Source organism: Gobio gobio, assembly GCF_949357685.1.
Source record: "Gobio gobio genome assembly, chromosome: 8".
Taxonomy (NCBI): Eukaryota; Metazoa; Chordata; class Actinopteri; order Cypriniformes; family Gobionidae; genus Gobio; species Gobio gobio.
In genome coordinates, this window is record NC_137114.1 from 13,028,898 (window position 1) to 13,051,555 (window position 22,658).

Consider the following 22,658-nt stretch of genomic DNA (forward strand, 5'->3'; position numbering starts at 1 on the left):
CTAACAATTGTATTCAAGTACAGAAATGTTATAATTAAATGTAAATGTTTTGTTGGTTGATTAACAGGTATTTATAGGCTGCTGTCACTTTAAGAGCGAATGCACAGATATACTAACACACAGCTGATTTCGTTCTCAACTGTTTTCATTCAGACATAAACCGATTGTATTTATGAGTATACTTGGCGAGATGGGTTTTTTGACAGCATTTATTTTATATGTGTCCTTTCTAGCACAAGGAGACTAGCCTAGCGGCAACAAATATATTTTGTAAACAGGGTCGTCTAGCAACTCTCCATTGGCTTGCGAGCTTGAAAAAAACAACTCTGGTCAGGCCAATCAGATCGTGTATGGAGTCGGTGGGCGGGCTTAACATAATGACGGCAGAGTTACGGCGGTTCCACGTGCTACTTTTAAACAAAGAAGCTGGCGATCAGCGGTCTTTCCAATCGGCTTTGGCCGCGACTCTGGAAGACTTGGAGTTAAGCTTTTCTTTGAAAAAAGAACGGCGCTGAAGTCATTCTTAAAGGGTTAGTTCACCCAAAAATAAAAAATTCTGTCATTAGCCTAATTACTTACCCTCATGTCGTTCGACACCCGTCAGACCTCCGTTCATCTTCAGAACACAAATGAAGATATTTTAGTTGAAATCTGATGGGTCTGAAAGGCCTCCATTGGCACAATGCACGGTTCACTCTCAAGACCCTTAAAAGGTACTAAAGACGTCGTTACTAAGCAGTGCTGCAGCTCCTCCTATAATAGCCATAGCACCTGCCCAGCACCCCCAAGAAATGTCTGTAATTTTTTTATATTTATATTTTAATAGTCATGTTTGAATATTCTTTTTCATGTTTTTAAAATAGGAATTAAATAATAAATTAAAATAATATATATTTTAGTCTAAAATAATATGAGGCCCAAACAGGTGATCTTTTTTGGCCAATGGGCGCCCGCGAACCTCTGCCCTTAACTCATTTCAGCTTGTTTTTGATAGCGAGTTTTAGCAAAGTAAAATAACGTTACACCAAAATGGATCGTTTTTTGCTCCCTAAACGTCCACGTTCTGAGTCACATCCTGAAACGAGAAACGAGACTGTGAAGGTGCAGACACAACACTCGTCGTCACAGAGCCTCGGGAACAAGAAAATCCTGGGGATGAACTTGAAGACAGAGAATCGGCGGCGGCGGTTTCCATTGAGGATGCTAACGTTACGGTTTGTGCTGCAAGTCAGACTAGGGTTGCCACCCGTCCTAGCCTGACGTCGTCATTCTCAATTCTAGTCAGAATATGAGTCTGATACTGCTCCGTTGGGCTGTGATTATGGGGCGTGTTTCAACCGAACCAGGAAAGACCTCAATTGGATAGACCTACAACCAATCAGAGCAACGGAGCGACGCATAACGTTAGTTGTCAAATGTCAACAGAACTCAACTGCACTGTGTTGCCATGTCCGCGGGTTGAAGCGACCCCAATTATGTGACATACAGACCCAGGAATGCGACTTTTAGCTGCCAGCCCTGCCAAAATAACACATATTTTACCCCCCAAATGCCTTTTTTTCCCGGAGAACCCCCCCTGGAAAGCTATTGGGCTTGTTTTTGGCTAGTTTTGAGGAACGTTAGCAATTGTGCTGGTTTTTTTGTAAAAACTTGGCAACCCTGTGCCTGCACGCACGCTGGAATAAGTAGCCTAGCTTTAGAAGAAAAAGATAAGTGTAAACGATCTTTGCCGGTGTTGTAAAAAAAAGAATTTAAGGATACACAGAGTACTTACCAACACGATCATCATTTCTGAGAGAAACAGTAAAGGTGAATGCATGAACAAGTTCTCTGTTAGGTTTAGAACAAACTCAACCCAAGCCCCTTTGGTGACGTGGATGATTGCGGTACTGTTGATCATCTGTCCATCATCGTCTAAAGCCCGCCCTGACAATTTCATTGGTCCGAACAGTTTCTGTTCGGGCATAATTACTTCTCTACGGATCAAGTCCAGACCGAACTGCCCGAGGAAAAATGTTGTGGGCGGGGCTAAGTTCGGCTGGCATCCAGGCTACACCCGTCCCGTATTTACAAGCAAAATGACGCGTCCCGTATCAAACCAATACGGGATGCAAATTGTCCCATATTTTACATAGGTCCACACATAGTTCAACTAACATACAGATTTTGCAGTGTGGAGAATACACTGATAGCAAATATAAAGAAATCAATTACACAATAAGTAGTACAGGAGCTCATTTGTGCGTGATTGCGTTTTAGCGTCTTTGTTGCCATAGCGGCGGAGTCTCGAGAACATGCGCTGTGCCAGTGTGCCTGTAAACTTGCGCGTTATTTTAAAAACATGTCGAGCTCGCGTCGCGTCCACCGTTTGAACGCAAGATCTCCAGATATAGAGCTGAATATCAAAAAGGTATCAATGGGTCTGTCCAGTAACTCATGATGAACTTCAGGCCAACTGCACACTTAATGAGAAAGCATTTCAGTGTCTCGGACTGACTGTCTTAAAGCAGCAGCGGTGACAGGCCGGTCTATGTGACACACACCTCCGTGCTTCTAAAAGTATAGGCCTATAGTTTTTTTTAATGGATAATATATAATATAATATTCCATACATTATCAGAGCTTGGCAGACAGAATTATTCATTTTTTAGACAGGGTAATTAATAGATTATAGCCTAATAAATGTTATTATTAATTTATAATTTAGCTAGGCTATATTAATCATACATTATAAATAATCCTGTCATATAAAGTTTATGACATTTAAAAAATATTTAGATAAAAATGGGACAAATAATTACATGATAATATAGTCATAATTCAAGTAAATTAATAAAAAAAAAAAACATTTTTGAAATTCAAAAAAGTGATTACTGGTTCAGAATGGCTGCTTAAAGGGACAGTTCACCCAAAAATGAAAATTCTGTCATCATTTACTCACCCTCAAGTTGTTCCAAACATGTATACATTTCTTTGTTATGTTGAACACACAGGAAGATTACTTTGGAAGTCAATGGTGCCCCCAAAGCAGCCTGGTTGCAAACTTTCTTCTAAATATCTTCTTTTGTGTTCAGCAGAACAAAGAAACTTATACAGGTTTGGACATCATGAGGGCGAGTAAATGATGACAGAATTTTCATTTTGGGTGAACTATCCCTATAAAGTGCACCAAATAGGCTCTAAAGAGTTCTTTAGAAATAAATGAATGGGTGTCCCTTATTTGGCCACACTAAAGGTGGCAACCCTAGGTCAGACTAGTGTGTTGGTAACTGGCTGTGTGATTTCGTGATCTGAGCATTTTAGGCCGAAGCGTGTGTCTGTTGCTGCTCCGTTGTATTCAGGGCTCGACTGTGACATAATTGTGTGAAATAATATTTTCAGAGGTTTACATTGGCAGGCTTATGTATGTTGTATATAGCCCTTGCGTTGAATACTTAGGCCTATTATAATTATATATATATATATATATATATATATATATATATATATATATATATATATATATATATATATATATATATATATATATATATATATATATATATATATATATATATATATATATATATATATATATAAATATGCCTATAGTTGCGAAACGAATATAGTTAATGCGGGCGTGTACGCATTAATTTATACCAGGGTGGTCCAATGCGACTCCATAATGCCATAATGACGCCGCAAAATTCAAAGCACCTTCTCTTAAGTGTTGAGCATCCCCAGAGCACCTGCAACAGAAAATCTCTGGAGCCGCCACTGTTACTAAGTCCATCTCACTACAGTGGTTCTACAATAACTTTATGGAGTGACGAGAATAGTTTTTGTGTGCAAAAAAATCCTAAATAACGACTTATATAGTGATGACGATTTCAAAACACGGCCTCATGAAGCTTCGAAGCGTTATGAATCATGATTCGAATCATGATTCGGAACATGATTCGGAACTGCTGAAATTTGGCGATTCAAACCACTGAATCGACTCACTGATTCATAACGCTTCGAAGCTTCATGATGCCGTGTTTTGAAATCGTCATCACTATGTAAGTCGTTATTTAGGGTTTTTTTGCGCACAAAAACTATTCTTGTCACTCCATAAAGTTATTGTAGCACCACTGTAGTGAGATGGACTTTGTAACGACGTCTTTAGTACCTTTTAAGGGTCTTGAGAGTGAACCGTGCCATTGTGCCAATGGAGGCCTTTCAGAGCCATCAGATTTCAACTAAAATATCTTCATTTGTGTTCAGAAGATGAACAAAGGTCTTACGGGTGTCGAACAACATGAGGGCAAGTAATTAATGACAGAATTTTTGGGTGAACTAACCCTTTAAGAAAGTAATATGTGTTCAGAGTTTTTCCGACCGGATACAGCGAAAGTTTAATCTATCAGCTCGCTCCGCTTCACCTTCTTCGTTGCTCTGGTTGGTTGTAGCGCTATCCTATTGCGTGCAGAGGGAATTTGAAAGACAACCGTTTATCCCGCTCCTCTGATTGAGCCCTGCCATTGGTGAGTTCCCAGACCCAACATCTTGATGTGGTCTGGCTTGTCAGGCTACAAGGAGACATGAAAGAGGAATCAATCCGGTCTTCGCGTGCTGGCTGAAACACGCCTCTCTGTGTGTTCGGCTGTGCACACAGATCATTTAAGTCTGATCATGACAGTTCTCTTTCACCTCCTCTTGTGCTAGAATGGTTTAAAATTGTTTGAATGTGGAAATTGGCCATACAAAACACGTGCAAATGATAAACTTTCACTCGTTGATAGTTAAACTTTGCATTGAAATCGCACAATCCGTTCCACCCCTAATGTTTATGGCGGTTATTATGTTTCTAAACATTTTGTTACTGCCAGATCAAAATGTCTCTCTTGAATATGAAAGCGTGCAAGCTCTCATATGTGTTAGGCATATAATCACTGCTGACTGAAACAGGGCCCACTCACAAAACACACCATGAAATAGCTGTGAAATCATATGATCCTCAGTCCCACAACACAGCTCAGCTAATCTAAGAATCATGCTTAAATTTCCTTTCTAATTTTAACCTTTTCAAAACAACAGTGCACAGATGCATTTTCCCAGTTTTCCATTTGCACTGCTGGTAGCAGGTCTCAGACGACTGCATGTAAACTAGGAGCTATAACCCCCTCTAGGGTATCAAATCCTGGACTCTCATTTCTAACTAGGTCAATGCTTGCTATAGCTGCAGACTCTCTATTTCTCCTTTTCTGTCTGTCTGTCTGTCTGTCTCTCTCTCTTTTCAACCCCGGTGCACCACAAGATCCATTTCTCATCTCGTACGCATCAACATCACAGTAATTTGTGTCCATTTACACAGTCATTTGACTGTAAGCAAAATAATCCTGAAAATAAATGAATGAGATTTCAAGAACTAACCGTCATAATTGCACCGCTTCTCTGGCCGTGTCTGTGTGAACTGTACGAATGGCTGCAGTTGTTGAAAGCTTTTCTGTTTCACGCTCTGGGCGACTGACTGAGCGATCAGCTCGGTTGCAAAACAGTCACGTCCGATAGTTCAATACTGCGCTCCCTCAGGTCTGCCAGCGCTGGCTTCAAAGAGACATCACGTGCCGATTCTCTTATCTTATGAATGCAATGAATGTTTTACATACATTTGTTTTTGATGGAATATATAGAGTAAAACACCATATATGACTTTAATTGGGGTTATAGCAAGTCTAACCACAATCTTTTGCTCTTTTTTCCCTCCAGGATCAAGATATCTTATTACATCCACGGGGGCCTTGTATATTCTGGATGTGCAGTCAGAGGACGCGGTGAATATTTATCGCTGTACCACGCGGCATCGGTACACAGGGGAGACCAGACAGAGCAACAGTGCCCGACTGCTTTTATCAGGTAGGAGGCCTTTGTGTTGCTGACACGGCTTCTCATAAATCAGTAGATTCATGGGCTTCCAGGGATTCATGATTTGGTCAAAAAATCATATGCCATCTATTTACACATTTGTGTAAAATTTAAACCGCAATACGATTAAAGGGTTAGTTCACCCAAAAATGAAAATTCTGTCATTAATTACTTACCCTCATGTCGTTCGACACCCGTCAGACCTCCGTTCATCTTCAGAACAGAAATGAAGATATTTTAGTTGAAATCTGATGGCTCTGAAAGGCCTCCATTGGCACAATGGCCCTTTACACTCTCAAGACCCTTAAAAGGCACTAAAGACGTCGTTACAAAGTCCATCTCACTACAGTGGTTCTACAAGAACTTTATGAAGCGACGAGAATAGTTTTTGTGCTCAAAAAAACCCTGAATAACGACTTACATAGTGATGACGATTTCAAAACAAGGCATCATGAAGCTTCGAAGCGTTATGAATCAGTGAGCCGAATCATGATTTGGATCGCGTGTCAAACCGCCAAACTGCTGAAATTTGGCGATTCAAACCGCTGAATCGACTCACTGATTCATAAGGCTTCGAAGCTTCATGATGCCTTGTTTTGAAATCGTCATCACTATGTAAGTCGTTATTTAGGGTTTTTTACTTAAATAGATACTTAAATAGAGTATTTTAATATGCCATCAAATGATTCCTGTTTTAAATATGCCTAATAAGATTTTCTGATACATAAATGTTGTTACACTGAATGACATTTTAGTGGGTGTCTTCTGTAAATCATGGTAAAAAATGTGTGATAGTCATTATTTTTTACTAAGAAAATATAAAATTAAACAGGACACATTCTAATGTACAGGAAAAAAACTAAATTTAAAGCTGTATTACACATTTATTTTTTTGATGCTTGAAAACCCCTGTTTCGTCTTTGACCCATATACATACAGTTTTCAGTTGTAGTCTTTTAACCTCTTACACTCTGGGATCATTGTGGGGGATTTTCCTACCCAAATGGCACTTTTTAGTTTTTTGCTTATAAATTCATTTTTGAAAGTGTATAACGTCTAAGGTTACGTATGTAACCTCTGTTCCCTGAGAACAGGGAACGAGCGCTGCGTCTAGCTGACGCTATGGGGAACGCCCTCGGCGTGACTGGTGTCTGAAGCTACTATCGAATCACGGCAAAGTCTTTGACCGACGTCAGCCCATGACGTCATCAACGTGCGACCCGGAAGTATAAAAGGGCGCCGTGCCAACACATACACATCTTCTCGTCTGAAGGGACTGTATGGCAGATAGGCCCTGAAGCATGGCAACGCGACGCAGCGCTCGTTCCCTGTTCTCAGGGAACAGAGGTTACATACGTAACCTTAGACGTTCCCTTTCGAAAGGGAACTCTCGCTGCGTCTAGCTGACGCTATGGGGAACGATATACCAACGCCGCCATGCTAAGGGGAGTGTCTGCCCATTGGCAGTGACAACTGTCAACTCAAGTAATTCATAGAAAAACCTGAGCGATTCCCCCTCAGGTCCTGGGCTGACAGTGACAGCACTCCCTACAGTCATAGCCCAAGCTATACAACTAAACGGAACCCTTAACGCACTGCGTGGAGTTCCATCTAGACAGCTCGAAGGCCCGGGACCACTACTTCCAAAGAAGGGGTCCCTTCAAGGGAATGTGGCTAGGGGACCCGAAGGAACCCCAGCCAGTCACTACTCGGGAAAAAGTTCTCCCGAGTGCCACCAGGGAAGCCTGACCTGGTGCCCTAAGTGTTATGGACACTTCGGTTTGGCCAACCCTGTCTGTTCAAAAACAGAGCCTCTGGATGGTGCCCAAAGGGCGTCCAAGCTAAGGGACTGAAACACAGGCAGTCTTACTTAGCCCGGAACTCAGAGACGGGTTATCCAAGAGAGCAATACTCAGCGAAGTGCTTTTCAACCCTTGCTATCGAGAGGAGTCTGCCTGCTCAATCAAGGATCTACCAGGTGCTTGTGTTTCAAAGCAGTAGGGAGGCCGAAAGGGCCTTAATGACTGATCTAACAGGGAGGCCTCATGAGAGGCCTACGACCGTCTGACCAGGCTCAGGCGGCTGAGCACTCATAGACGACCCTCATTGAGGGGAGCAGCTGAGCCTGCCTGGCGAGTAACCTCCAGCTGTAGGCCCAACTACCACAAGTTCTCACAGAGACCTGGTAATCAAAGTGCCTAGCTCAGGAACTTCAACTTCAAGGAGGCCCTGTAGGCCTACTACTTGATAGCGGGTATTCCAGGGAGGCCTATAGAGGCCTACTACCTAACCGCAAGCCATGCTGGAAACCCAAGCATCCAGGCTCGGGACTCCGTCCTCAGGGAGGCCTTAGTGAGGCCTACTACCTGACAGCAATACCGCCTGCTGAGGTTACCCTTGTTTTCTCGGCCTACTACTTGACAGTCAAGCTACGCAGGCTAGTCGGGCATCCTGTTTAAGGAACCCGTCCTCAAGGGAGGCCTATTAAGGGCTACTACCTGATAACCAGCCTTTAGGGAGGCCTGGAGAGGCCTACTACCTGATTGCAATACGTGCTAAATGACTGGGTCCCAGGAACACCTCAGGGAGGCCTGATGGGGCCTACTACCTCGTTCGAGTGACCACCATCTGGGACTCGACAGTCAAGCTATGCAGGCTTTTCGAGCATCCTGATTAAGGAACTCGCCCTCAAGGGAGGCCTATTAAGGCCTACTACCTGATAAGCAGCCTTCAGAGAGGCCTGGAGAGGCCTGCTACCTGTTTGCAATGCGTGCTAACTGTTTCAGATGACTGGACCCCAGGAACACCTTAGGGAGGCCTGATGGGGCCTACTACCTTGTTCGAGTCAGGGAGGCCTATTAAGGCCTAGAATTAACAGCAGGCTTTCAGGGAGGCCTGATGAGGCCTACAACCTGCCTCTGAGAGTGACCACAATCTGGGAACTCACCCTCAGGAAAGCCTAGTAAGGTCTTAGAGTTAACAGCAGGCCTTTCAGGGAGGCCTGATGAGGCCTACAACCTGCTTCTGGTAGTGATCACAACCTGAGAGCTCACCCTCAAGGAGGCCTAGTAAGGCCTTACACCTACCAGCGGACCTTCGGGGAGGCCTGATGAGGCCTACAACCTGATAGCCTCCAGGCTAGCTGTCCTGATGCGCACATCGGTACATACCTCCAGTGAGGCCTGTTTGAGGCCTTCCAACTGATAATGCGCCTTGTTCAAGAGGCCTACTGAGGCCTACAATTGACAGCCGACCTTCAGGAGAGCGTATTTACCCCTATTTAACCTGATAGCCAGCTAGGCTAGTAGTACCTTGATGCTTAAGCATTGTCACCTGCCTTACTAGAGGCCTGATAAGGCCTACCACTGTCACCGTTTACTCTTGAGAACGGTGCAATCCTTCCTGCTAACTGGGACAGCCATATTTGAAAAATGTGGGTTGTAGTAATATTAGACCCAACGGCTCGTTTTCATGGAGGCCTGCTGAGGCCTAACACATGATAGCTACCCATTACAATGGGGACCCGTTCCAGGGAGGCTTGAAGAAGCCTACAAGCTGTACGAGTTTCGCAAAAACGAGAAATAACTGCCAGACAAACAAACTGACTGCTATTAAAACCAACGACTCTCAATGAGAGGAGGCCTCCGATCTAAGTACAACAAAAAAGGTGACGGTGCCTCAGCAACGCGACTCCTTTACCCACATACCAACTGACGCCGTAGCGCTCAGTCGTAACAGAGACAAACTAATCCAACCTGCAGTGGCTTAGGGGACCGAAGACACATAATAACCCTAGGCGGTAGACAAACACTAATTCTAACAGAAAAGTGTGCTACCGCCTAGTAATCCGCAAACATTTCAAAGAAAAGAGCGGCGGCCTAAACACTACTCTCAAAATGAGAGGAGGCCCATCTTCTGATAACCATAAGCGGTGGCCTATCTGGCGCCATCTTGACCAACCAGGGAAAGCCAACACACGCTCACAAACATAGCCCAGATAATGGTGCTGTGTTGAAGCCTAACTAAGCAGGGGAAAGACAGTTCTCTCTGATGAATACCCAACTCTATACAGGAACCTGGGGTCTGTAAGAAATACATATTTTTAGTATAACACACAAAAAAGACCACTCTCACCTGCGGCATGCTGAGCGAAGACTCATTGTGCAGTTCTCACCACCATGTTCTACCGCCCATGAATGCCTGAAAGGGGCGTTTTCACTTTCCGGGCGGGCCATCAGAACATAGTACTACTCATCATAGGCCCGTCTCAGGCCTGATGTAAGAAGTGCCTGGGTAAAAAGTCATAAAAAGACATTAGAAAGGAAAAAGGAGAGGGCTATGATGTAACCGCCCTCAAGGGAAGTGACCCATTACCAACGCCTTCGTTGGGAACGTTTGTCCTGGATCCCCTCCCTTAAATCCTTTTTCCCCCCCGCGGGAATCCCATCTCCTCTGTGCCCTGCTCCTCCAAGGAGGGGGGGCACGAGAGGAGACGCTAGCCCTCTGGTCCTGCCTACGGTCCTCAGACCGTGAAGGACCAGGTCCCGCCTGCCTGGGTGGGGGCGCGGATCTCAGCGGTATGCATGTTTTAAATGCCGCTGAGCACGCCTTCGCCTCCCTGAACTTTCCAACCACCGCCTCCACGGAGGTGCCGAAAAGCTCAGTAGGCGAAACCGGTGAATCGAGGAGAAAACCCTTTTCTTTCTCCCCGATATCAGCCAGGCCCAACCACAGATGCCTCTCCGTAACCACCATAGCCGCCATAGAGCGGCCGATAGCAGCAGCAGTCTGCTTGGTGGCCCGGAGAGACAGATCTGTGGTGCGGCGCAGCTCAGCAACCGCCTCAGGGGACAGCCCGGCCCCCTGGTCGAGATCCTCCAGCAGGTCCGCCTGGTACGCCTGCAACACCGCCATCGTGTGCAGGGTCGCACCAGCCTGACCTGCTGCTGCGTATGCCCTGCCATTCAACCGCGAGGTAGTTTTCAGCGGTTTGGATGGCAGAGATGGAGCTCTCAGTGTCGACACCTGCCCAGAGACGAGATAGTTCGCAAACGTCTCGTCTATGGGAGGCATCGACACATACCCACTCCCTCGACATCAGCGAAGCTTGCCCGCTGATGTCGGTGAATGCGGGCAGAGAACGGGTTCTTCCATGCCGCCTGGACCTCAGTATGGAGGTCCGGTAGGAATGGAAGGCTCATCTGAGATGCTGGTGTATGACCGGGGAGAAATCGATCGTCGAGCCGTCCACGAGCGACCTCTCCCCCAGCGCGCCGCCAGGGCAGCCTCAGCCTGTCTGTGGCGCGCTCCATAGCATCCAGCAACTCGGCATACGCGGGACAGGGTGGCTGAGAGGGTCCAGGCAGGTCCTGGTCGCTCTCATCATCCTCCTCAGCCATCTCCTGCCCGTCCCAAAGAGCACCCGCTGCAGGTCTCGGCGGAGAACCATCGTTCTCCACATCGACCTGCAGGTCGCTCTCGTCAGCCGTTTGATCGTCCGAGAGTACCACACCTCTCTCCAGACGATCAGCGAGCTCCATCTGGGAACCCCATGAAGTGCGCCGCCGCTCCGCCTCAGCGCGAGCGGAACTCACATCAGCAGCCCCAGATGTTGCGCCCTCTTCCCTCGAGAAGAGGGCCAGACGAGAACGGAGCGTTCTAACTGGGAATTGCTCACAGTTTGCACAGGCAGCTCCCTCGAGAACTGCCTGTGCATGCTCTTCGCCCAGGCAATAAACGCACAGAGAATGTGTGTCTCCCGGTGTCAGAAACCTCTGACACGGGTCGACACACTTCCTAAAGCTCTGCCTCTTCTCTGTGCGTTTCATCCTTTTCCTTAGTTTAGTAATACTTTACCAGATCTGCAGATACCGCTTCAAACAAACAGTCCCTGAAGACGAAAAAGATGTGTATGTGTTGGCACGGCGCCCTTTTATACTTCCGGGTCGCTCGTTGATGACGTCATGGGCTGACGTCGGTCAAAGACTTTGCCGTGATTCGATAGTAGCTTCAGACACCAGTCACGCCGAGGGCGTTCCCCATAGCGTCAGCTAGACGCAGCGAGAGTTCCCTTTCGAAAGGGAACTCAGTGTGCTCTAGCACACTGCAGACAGTTTTGGCTGTTTCCACTAGATTTTTTGTTTGTCTGTTTTTTTATATTTTATATATTTATTATATCACACACAACATATACTATAAGATGTATCACTTTCAGCAGTGTTTTATGTAATTTCACAGTTTTCTGTAAAATGACACTGGGATATTGCATTTATACCACTGTATATGGGTATGGGGGGTGGGGGGGAGGCATTACATAAAAAAGGTAATGTTCCTCCATTCAGATGCATTTGAATAAATCTTGCATACATGATACAGACAAAATTCTTTAGTATTTTCTGGAATCTAGTGGAAACAGCCAAAACTGTCAAAAAAATTTTTATAACCAATTTTTTTTTTTTGCGGGGGTAGGGGGGTTAGTTATTACAGCTCAGACAACATATACTTACATGTTTATCACTTTTAGCAGTGTTTTATGTAACTTCAAAGTGTTTCTTGTAAAATTACACCAACATTTTGAATTTAGACCACTGTATGTGGGTATGAGAAGCTTTTATATTTGGGTAGGCCAAATCCAGGCTGAAATGGTACAAAGTAATTTAGTGTAAATAAGTTACTTTGTGTAAAACAAATGCAAGAGTTATGCATATCTCCAGAAAGCAGACATTCTAAGCTTTCAACTGGTACCACATGAGGTCAGAGCTCCTCCACAGACATGAAAAATGTAAAGATCAGGGTCTGCGGAGTTTAAGAGGTTAAAAAGGCATCTGAAATAATAAACTAAGAGTAATGTAATGCTGTCAAAAATATAGATTTTTCAATACATATTGATACTGAAATATCTGAAACACTTCCAATAATTATTCCATCTGAATAGACACATGATACACAGCTGTTCTCTCTCGCTCTCTCATCTCTCCGACAGCGAGTTACACACAAACCCGCCTTCCCTCACTCACTCTTTTAATTTGCTTTGGATGAATATTGTTGCTGTTACAGGGCTTGAATTTCGGCGTGGGATTGTGTGTATTGTGCATAATTGTAATCATTCCCGCAGATTTTGTGTGCACATAAAGCTACCTCCCACTACTAAATTTAGCTCTTTTTCGCTGCTTATTGCACTTAAACAGTCAAATACACACAAAATAATGTCAAAATGCCGGTCTTGGCAAGTATTCTTGGCATGTAAACACAGTCAGATATGTTTTAAGTGAACGTAAACAGTTGAGAAAGAAAAAGTATGTGTGACAGTATAATGGATCAGTGCGTCAAATCTTAAAGTGACAGCAGCCTAATAAACCTGCTGCCAAATTATGAGATAATATAAAAAATATCTATATGGCAATTTCAAAATTGTGGCCAGTGAAAATGCTGAGTGGCTAGTAACTTTGGAAAACCATTAGCCACAGTGGCTGGTGAGCAAAGAAGTTAATGTCAAGCCCTTGTCATAGTTAAAGGGCACCGAGTCACATGATGAAAACTTTAGTCAACAAATACTTTATCTGTCTGTAACTAGAAGGAGAAATGCTGCTAATGTCACAGTCAGCCAATTAAAACATGTTTGATGCTTAATATACAGGAATTTTTGACAAGGCAACCCAGTGCACTCTAACTATTTTACCATTTGCTGAATTGGTTGAAAATTTCTTTGAATTTGTGAGATCTCGCTCGTATGTTTTTGTACAATCTGCTCGCTCCCGAGGTTTAGTTTTAGGGGATTGGTTAAGGCTGGCCCTTATGGTGACTCTATACCTTCAAAAGATTTGCTTTTGTATGAGTCAGATTGTATGAATTTATACCAAATCACACATTTATAATACTTTATAATGTGACATTAGCAAAAAAAAAATCTTACTATTTTTGTCTTTTTTCCAATACAGTTACCTACTGTATAAATTCTTTAATCAATAACACATTTGTATCAAAATATGAAGTTTATGCTTAAAACAAGAAAAAATGTCAATGGTTAAGACATTTATTTTTTTTTCCTTTTCAATATTTAGATATTTTTGTTCTTATCCTAAACATAATTTTTTTTCTTCCAGAAAACAAGACTTAATGGGTGGGTTGCACCGATAAAGATTGAATTAAGCAAAGTTTAGAGCTAATCAAGGATTTGTTGATCTAGGTGTGATGCACCACTTATTTTTAAACACAGATGAACAAAACATGGATTAGAGTTTACTCTACGGTTTATTTTGTCCCTCACGATGGATTTGCCATTGTAATTAAACAGCAACAATGTTAATATTCCATTTCCTTTTTGATTGATGAAACTCTCTCTCTCTAAAGGAAATGTGTAAAATGTCAACTTCTTTATCAATTGCTACTGTTACTGAGTGACTGTTAGAATCAAGCAGACAGAGAAAACATTGCAGCAGCACTTATGGATTTCACAAGCCTTGATATTTATTTTTTCACTAAATGGATTAATAAAGCAGCATCATTTATGGGGGAAAAAGTCAAATAACAAAAAAGCAACAGGTATGATTTGTGGAGTGACTACCTTCCACTCGTGACAGCGCCACCCTCCCCATTTAATCGATGCCCTGCAGCCAGACTGCTCATGAGTTGAAATGTCCAATTGCAGAGCCTCTGTGGCATATGTGACAGCAGTTTCAGGACAGCAGTGCCAGGCCAGTCTTAGACCTGAGCTGACGATTGCCTAACCTGCCCCCACCACTAACGCTAACTTTCCTACACCTATACCCAGCAAGCACAGTACGTCAATGTGTTTTTCCATCAGGAATTTTCAACCAAAAAATGGCGTCATATTGACGTCTAAACCCAACGTTGTGTCAATAGACATTGAATTTTGGTTTGGAATAAGCATCGCACTGCAAAAAAAGGACGAAGGACCAGCTTCACTTATTAATAACCAGATTGACTTTATTTCTGTCAGACGACTACAGAAGTTCTTATTGAGAATTAAAAGAGGTTTTGTTGTTGATGTTTTATGTTGCTTTAGTTGGGTTGTTTGACTTGACTTTTTAACATTTGTTTTTTCTCTGGCTGCTATAACCGTACTTGTTATGGCAAGAAAAGCAAGAGAAAATGTAATCAGATGATATTGTCTACTTGATGATAAATACATAATCATCATCCAAAATCTAATCTTTTGATACACAATCATTTTGTTTTACCAATTATAGCAAGTCTGTAATTCTACATTGTCCACTAAACAATTTGATCAGGATCTATTGGACTCAGACATTAATAATCAGCATAATCTCAACAATGGTGACATGCTTAATGCCACAATGCATTCTGGGAGCCATAGATTTTAGAGTTTTGTATGATGAACCCAGAATTCACTGCGATATAAAGCATGTCACCGTTATTGAGTACATGTACATACACTGTTTCTTTAATGTCTGTGTGTGTTTTTAAAACTTTTTGGTGCACAATCCCTCGGATTAGATCATCATTAAGTAGCCAATAACATATGAAAACAATTATTTTGCTGTTCTGGCCATAACAAACACAGTTACAGCAGCAAGAGAAAAACCAATGTTAGAAAGTCAAAAGTCAAACTGGACAAGTAAAGAAAACACTAATCACCATAATGGTGACTTCAAACGAAACATTTTCAACCAAACATTTAAATCTCTGTTACTGTAATTCTGTAATGACTGTAAATCAATCTGGCCAGTAATAAGTGTACTGCCATGCAGTTCAACTTTTTTTTACGTTGATTTTATTTTTATTTTGGTGTTTATTCCAACCAAAATTCGACGTCTGCCCAATGATGGAAACAAACGTTGGATTTAGACTTTCATTTTCACGTCTGACCGACGTTGGATTCTACATCCTGTGCCGGTAAGCTTCACCTTAGCAAATGCCTAACCACACCTCACTAACCCTAACATTAATGAGGCTATAGTCTCCACCCTAACTCCTGGCTTGAGAAAACTGGTACCCTGAAACTGCTGTGAAACTGCTCTGAAGTTGGATACTGTTGCATGAGTCTCGCATGAAACAGGCATGAAAAAGGAGAGGCGCGTGATCACTGGCTCTCACCTAATCACCGCTGCTGTTACATGATCAACCTCTCCTTTACTCTTTGTCTGAGGTGACCGCTGGAGCTGCGCCCTGGACAGGCGGGCAGGCAGCCATGGCCCTCACACTTTAAAATATGTTTTTATTTTCATGTTTATCTGTAATAAGCACCTCTCGGAGACCTGACGCCACACCCAATGTTTCTGTCTTCGTTCGGTCAGCAACAAACAGTATTTTAATTGTAGGTGATTTTTTTTTATTATTTAAAACTCCTCATATGTAAATGTAGAGTTAATCCCTAATTGAGACTTAAATTGAGTTTAAAATTATGGAGCAACAGGAATAAGGAATCTTAAATTTAAATTAAAACCAGGATCGAAAGCATGGCTTAAATGTAAGCATGTTCATTAGGATTTGAAGCATAATTGACATACAGTACGTTTGCCGTCTATAATACCTGGATTCTCATTCATCTCAGTAGTATTTGCTTGGCTGACTGAGAAGTGCTCAATTTTAAATTCACAGTTTGATCATGGCAGCTTACTCCGATCTGAAGCCAGGTTGTTTTGAATAACCTGAGCCATAAATTATGGGACGAATTACTTTGGAACCACTGGAAAATTATGTCATGAAAAGGCTGATTGGCAGATGGCACCACAAGAACGAGCACTGTCCCGAGTCCTTTACTAGTGGCTATAATGTCCTTTTAAAGTCCCCATGAAATCAAACTTTGAAGTTTTTTAGTATGAATATGTTAACCTTACTGTTATCTATATGCTGTGCTCCAAAACAACGACAAGATTTGCATTTAGAAGATAAAAGCGTTAAAAACATACAGTCTCTCACTTCTGCCAATAAGGATCAATGATTTTTATGACATCACACTGCACTTCAGCTTGTCATCAGATTTTCTGTCCAATCAAATGCTCTCTAGAATCTGAAGCCCCGCCCCCTAGATTATTAATAGATGCTGAACCTGCGGCTGATATCGGACGGTTAATTATTTACACATTTTCTACATGGTGAATGGCACAAAGTGCACTATAAAGGGGATAGGGAAAGATTCAGACAGTGTAAATATGCTTTCCATTGGGGCAAATGAAGTTGTAAACATAACGCTATTGGCTATTTTAAAAAAGGGGAGGAGCTATTCAATATGTTTCAAGGCACTTCAGTGGACCTTTAAGACCAGAGTTTCATACTTTGTATGAAACCTTTTCACAGACTGTGATGACGCATTTCCGCAAAGCATTTCTGCACCAGTTGCAATAAAATACATTTATTACACTTTACTGTGTATGTTACAATTTCATTACATTACAAAATTATCAACTAACATCAACTAGCATTGCTGCAATTGAGTTTCTAATACAGCAACTATAAATTTGACATTTTTCTCTCTTCTGACTGCCATAAATTATATTTTTTGTAGTTTATTTCCATGTTTCCATGTCTCACATGTTTCCAAAAGATCAGATTGTAGTAATTGCATTAGAACATATGGAATGAATGGGTAGACGTAGACCTCCTTTCCCACTGCTATATAAGAAAATGGATTTTCTCTCACTCTCTTTTAGAACCTGTGGACTCCGCTCCTGTGATTCTGGATGGGTTTGAACGGAGGGAGGTTATGGTGGGACACCGGGTGGAGCTCCCATGTAAAGCGTCCGGTCACCCCCCACCCAGGTATCGCTGGCTAAGAGACAACAGCCCCTTAGAATCAGACAGCCGCTACCACCAGAGTGTATCGGGCCTTCTCATCGAGGCCACAAGACCCAGTGACGGAGGCAGTTATGTGTGTGAGGTGTGGAACAGCTTCGGAAATGCCAAAGTGGTCGGACGGCTGGTGGTCAAACGTAAGTTTTCTTTAAAGCAGGCGTTCTCAACTCTTGCCCTTGAGATCCACTTTCCTCCAGAGTTTAGCTCCAAAAGCCTGTTGCAAAGCCACTGGAAGGCAAGCCTGCAACCTTTAGCCAAAAAACCATAACGGCTAAAGCTAATGCTCCGGCTTTGGCACTACATAGGGAAGGAGACAGGCTTCACTAGACTGAATGAACAGCTTTTGTGAGGAAATAGCTTATCATTTAATTAATTGTCAAACTGTTCGCTAGACTTCAACGTTTTACACTATACAAAACTTTCGTTGGGAACTATATGTCGATTTTTTTAAAGAGAAGGCAGAGTAAGCAATGTCATGACAAGTAGGACTCATTTATGGCATTACCACCAGCAAATGTGTAGTAGTATTTAATAATAGGCGTTGTGTAATATTGAGTGATATATTGTCTAAAGAAAATAAACCATATCAATATTTTCTTTCTCTGGCTTTCAGGTTTTAAGTCAAGTCACCTTTATTTATACAGCGCTTTTTACAATGCCGATTGTTTCAAAGCAGCTTCACAGGGTTAAACAGGAAAATAATGCAACAGAATTTTTCAACAGCTGTACAGCAGCTCTAGAGAAAACAGTGATGTCATCGTCCAGCTCAGTTCAATTATCATATAGTGTCAATGCGGGTGGATCAGTAATATAGTTGAATATTTAATGTCCCCAACTAAGCAAGCCAAAAGCCAAAGGCGACAGAGGCGACGGTGGCAAGGAACTAAAACTCCATCAGGTGACAGAATGGAGAAAAAAACCTTGGGAGTAACCAGGCTCAGTCCAGTTCTGGTCTGGCCAACGAAAAGTGTATGATTATGATTCAGGCAACATTACAGGTCAGAAGTCATATTAGATCAGAACATTCAGAGTATTTGTCCAGTTCCATCTGATTGAAGATCGGAGTCATCACGCCAGAGACGGGTTTGTTGAGGATCTGTGCCACTGGATGTCGTGTGGATGAGGCCTTCACAGGGGAGAATCTAGTAGACACGGTCTCAGCAGACACTTTAGGGCTGCGTTTGTCACGTCTAGGTGCAGGTCCACCATCTGATCTGGATCCGGCTGACTACAGTAAACCTTGGGATAAACAGAGAGACTAATATTAGTGTAGATGCCATTCTTCTTATGAACTCAGGTGTTCGAGTACATCAGGTGTTATGGGAAGTGTCCCCGGTTCCGGTTGACCTAGTTAATGCAGCCTCACAATCATTTAACTGATTTGAATAATATAAATTGATAATGTACTATGTGTATGCCATAGTAAGGAGATGTGTTTTTAGTCTAGATTTAAACTGACAGAGTGTGTCTGCTTCCCGCACAATGCTAGGAAGACTGTTCCAGAGTTTAGGTGCTAAATAAGAAAAGGATCGACCGCCTGCAGTTGATTTCAATATTCTCGGTATTATCAACTGGCCAGAGTTCTGAGGCCGCAATATAAACGTGATGGAGTGTAATGTGTTAAGAGCTCGTCTCAAGTACTGGGGAGCTAAACCATTTAGTGCTTTGTAAGTAATTAGCAAGATTTTAAAGTTTATACAATGTTTAATAGGGAGCCAATGCAGTGTTGACAGAACCGGGCTAATACGGTCATACTTCCTGGTTCTAGTAAGAACTCGAGCTGCTGCGTTTTGGACCAGCTGGAGTTTTTTTTATTAAGCGAGCAGGGCAACCACCCAGTAGAGCATTACAATAAGGTCATGAGGTCATGAACTAACTGTTTAGCCTTTTGCATAGAAAGCATGTGTTGTAATTTAGATATATTTTTAAGATGCAGTTTTACAGATGCTAGAAACGTGGCTTTCAAATGAAAGATTGTTATCAATGAGCACACCCAGGTTCCTCACTGACGACGAGGACTTGACAGAGCAGCCATCAAGTGTTAGAGAGTATTCTGGGTTACTAAGTGCAGAGGTTTTTTGTCCAGTAATTAAAAATTCATTTTTTTCAGAATTAAGTAGCAGGAAATTACTAGTCATCCAATTTTTTATATCAGCTATGCATTCCGTTAATCTTGTGAATTGGTAAGTTTCGTCAGGGCACAAAGAAATATAGAGCTGAGTATCATCAGCATAACAATGAAAACGTCCGGTTACGTATGTAACCCTCGTTCCCTGAGGAGGGAACGGAGACGTACGTTAGTGACTAACGAATGGGGGTTTCGCTTAGAAGCCAATCATCTTCATCGTATTCAACAGCGCCCAATGGCAGAGCCAATGCCATGGGCATGCGGAATTTGCATGCGTAACTCCGCCCCACCTCGTGGGTATATAAGGAAGTACGCTGCGAACATCGCATTATGTTACTGCTGCAGGAGCCAAGACTGAACTCCGCGTTCCAGGCAGCACAGCTGACGTGGCTAAGGAAACGTACGTCTCCGTTCCCTCCTCAGGGAACGAGGGTTACATACGTAACCGGACGTTCCCTTTCGTTCAGTCACTACGACGTACGTTAGTGACTAACGAATGGGGGAACCTGTAAAACAGCGCCACTCAGCTGTCATCCAGTGCCCTGCGTAAGTGTGAGATCCCGCCACTTAAGGCCCTAGGACTCCCACTTATCACAGGATTACCAAGGTACACTGGGAAGCATATCCCAGTGAGGGAATGCCAAGGTGCCTACCGTAGGGAGGACTTAGAGAATACACATATGACCCGCTGAGGGTTGCATATGGAAGATCTCTAGGGTACCAGCCGAAGGTGGATTTTTAACCCTAGGGGTGGCAGGGACTTGCCAAGGGAAGACACCTGCTCACTGAGGAGGCTTACGGTGGGAATACTCGTGTGGGGGTCGCCAGAGGGGAACCATGCACACGGAGCACCTGGCCGGACATGAGGGTCTGGGCTCGAAAGGGCAGACTGAACTGATGTCGGCGTCGACAGTGCTGGAGGAGCTCAGGGCTCTCGGGGAGCTCACCTGAGGAAAATATCGCACGTATCCAGTCATGGGAGTGGAATGGCGAGCAAGCGAAGACACCTGAGCGTGGTCCATTACCGGCCCCTCGGGGGGGCGAGTACAAAGTCGGACACTGGCTCCACTCGGAGATTGTAGAATCTGGCGAATGTGTTGGGTGTCGCCCAGCCTGCAGCTCTGCAGATGTCTGTTAGCGAGGCGCCATGCGTTAGAGCCCAAGAGGAGGCCACACTCCGGGTGGAGTGTGCCCTCACACCAAGGGGACATGGTCGGCCTTGCTGCTGGTATGCCAAAACAATGGTGTCCACTATCCAGTGAGACAACCTCTGCTTTGAGAGAGCACTTCCCTTCCGCTCTCCACCATAACAGACAAAGAGCTGGTCTGAGGTCCTGAAACACTGCGTCATGTCTACGTAGGCGCGGAGAGCGCGTACTGGACAGAGCAATGCCAAGGCTGGGTCTGCCTCCTCCAAAGGCAGCGCTTGCAGGTTCACCACCTGATCTCTGGAACGGAGTGGTGGGAACCTTGGGCACATATCCGGGCCGGGGTCTCAGGATCACGTGAGAGTTAGCCGGCCCGAACTCAAGGCACGCTTCGTCAACCGAAAATGCTTGCAGGTCCCCGACCCTCTAAGCGAGGCCAATGTGGTCAGCAGAGCAGTCTTCATAGACAAGAGCTTAATCTCGGCCGACCGCAAAGGCTCAAGGGAGGCCTCTACAGAGCACTTAAGACTACTGAGAGGTCCCAAGAGGGAACGAGAGGAGAGCGAGGAAGATTCAGTCTCCTCGCCCCCCTCAGGAACCTGATGATCAGGTCGTGCTGCTACTTACCTTATTGTCTCCCAGGAGATCGTGGTAGGCAGATATTGCGGCCACGTACACTTAAGGGTGGAAGGAGACAGCCTTCGTCCCACCCCCTCCTGGAGAAACGAAGCACAGACCCGATCGGGCATTTCCAGGGGTCTTCCTGGCGGGAAGAGCACCATGTGACGAAGAGGTCCCACTTCAACGCATAGAGGTGTCATGTAGACTCTGCCCTAGCGGAAGTGATGGTAGCGACCACCGCAGGTGGAGGCTACTCAAACCAGCCGCGTCCCGTCCAGAAGCCACACGTGGAGCTTCCAGAACGCTGGACGCGGGTGCCAAAAGGTGCCCCGTCTCTGAGTGAGGAGTCTCAGAGGAATAGGCCAGGGAGGGGCTGTCGCAAGGAGTAGCAGTTCTGAGAACCAGGTCCGGCCATGCCAACGGGGCGACCAACATGACCTGCTCCTTGTCCTCCCTGATCTTACACAGAACCTGTGCGAGAAGGTTCACTGGGGGAAACGCATAATTGCGTAGCCCCGACGACCAGCTGTGCGCCAGTGCATCCGTGCCGACCATAGGTCAGGGAATAATACAGGGAGCAATGGGAAGAGTCTTGGGAGGCAACAGGACTACCTGTGCGTCGCCGAACCGTTCCCATATCAGCTGGACCGTCTGGGGATGGAGTCTCCATTCTCCAGGAAGTGGCTGAAGCCGTGAGCTCGTAGGCTGCACGGTTCAGGACCCCCGGGATGTGGACAGCATGAAGGGACCTCAGATGCTTCTGACTCCAAAAAACGAGATGGCGGGCGAGTTGAGACATACGGCGGGAGCGTAGACCGCCCGGCCGTGTCGTCTGTCCTGACTAGTACATGTTGACCCTTCAGCAACACTCGGAAGCGGTGCAGGGCGAACCGTACTGCCAGCAACTCGAGGCAATTGACATGCAGAAGGCGCTGGGGTCCTATCCAGGAGCCCGTGGCTGCTTGTCCATTGCACATGGCACCCCAGCCCGTGGATGATGCATCTGTTGATACAACAAGATGCCTGGAAACTCGTTCTAAGGACACTCGGGTCCGTAGAAAGCTGAGGTTCGACCACGGGGAGAGAGTCTGTAAGCAGGC

General features: G+C 44.4%; 1 protein-coding gene across 1 annotated transcript in view; it reads left to right on the forward strand.

Annotated features, from left to right (window-relative positions):
* dscamb (Down syndrome cell adhesion molecule b) overlaps nucleotides 1-22,658 on the forward strand; it is a 230,029-nt gene that overhangs the window by 123,590 nt on the left and 83,781 nt on the right. Inside the window, exons 4-5 of the mRNA XM_079824407.1 lie at nucleotides 5,731-5,877; nucleotides 17,520-17,798. Coding sequence (XP_079680533.1) covers nucleotides 5,731-5,877; nucleotides 17,520-17,798 — 426 coding nt within the window. The remainder of the gene's footprint in view (nucleotides 1-5,730; nucleotides 5,878-17,519; nucleotides 17,799-22,658) is intronic.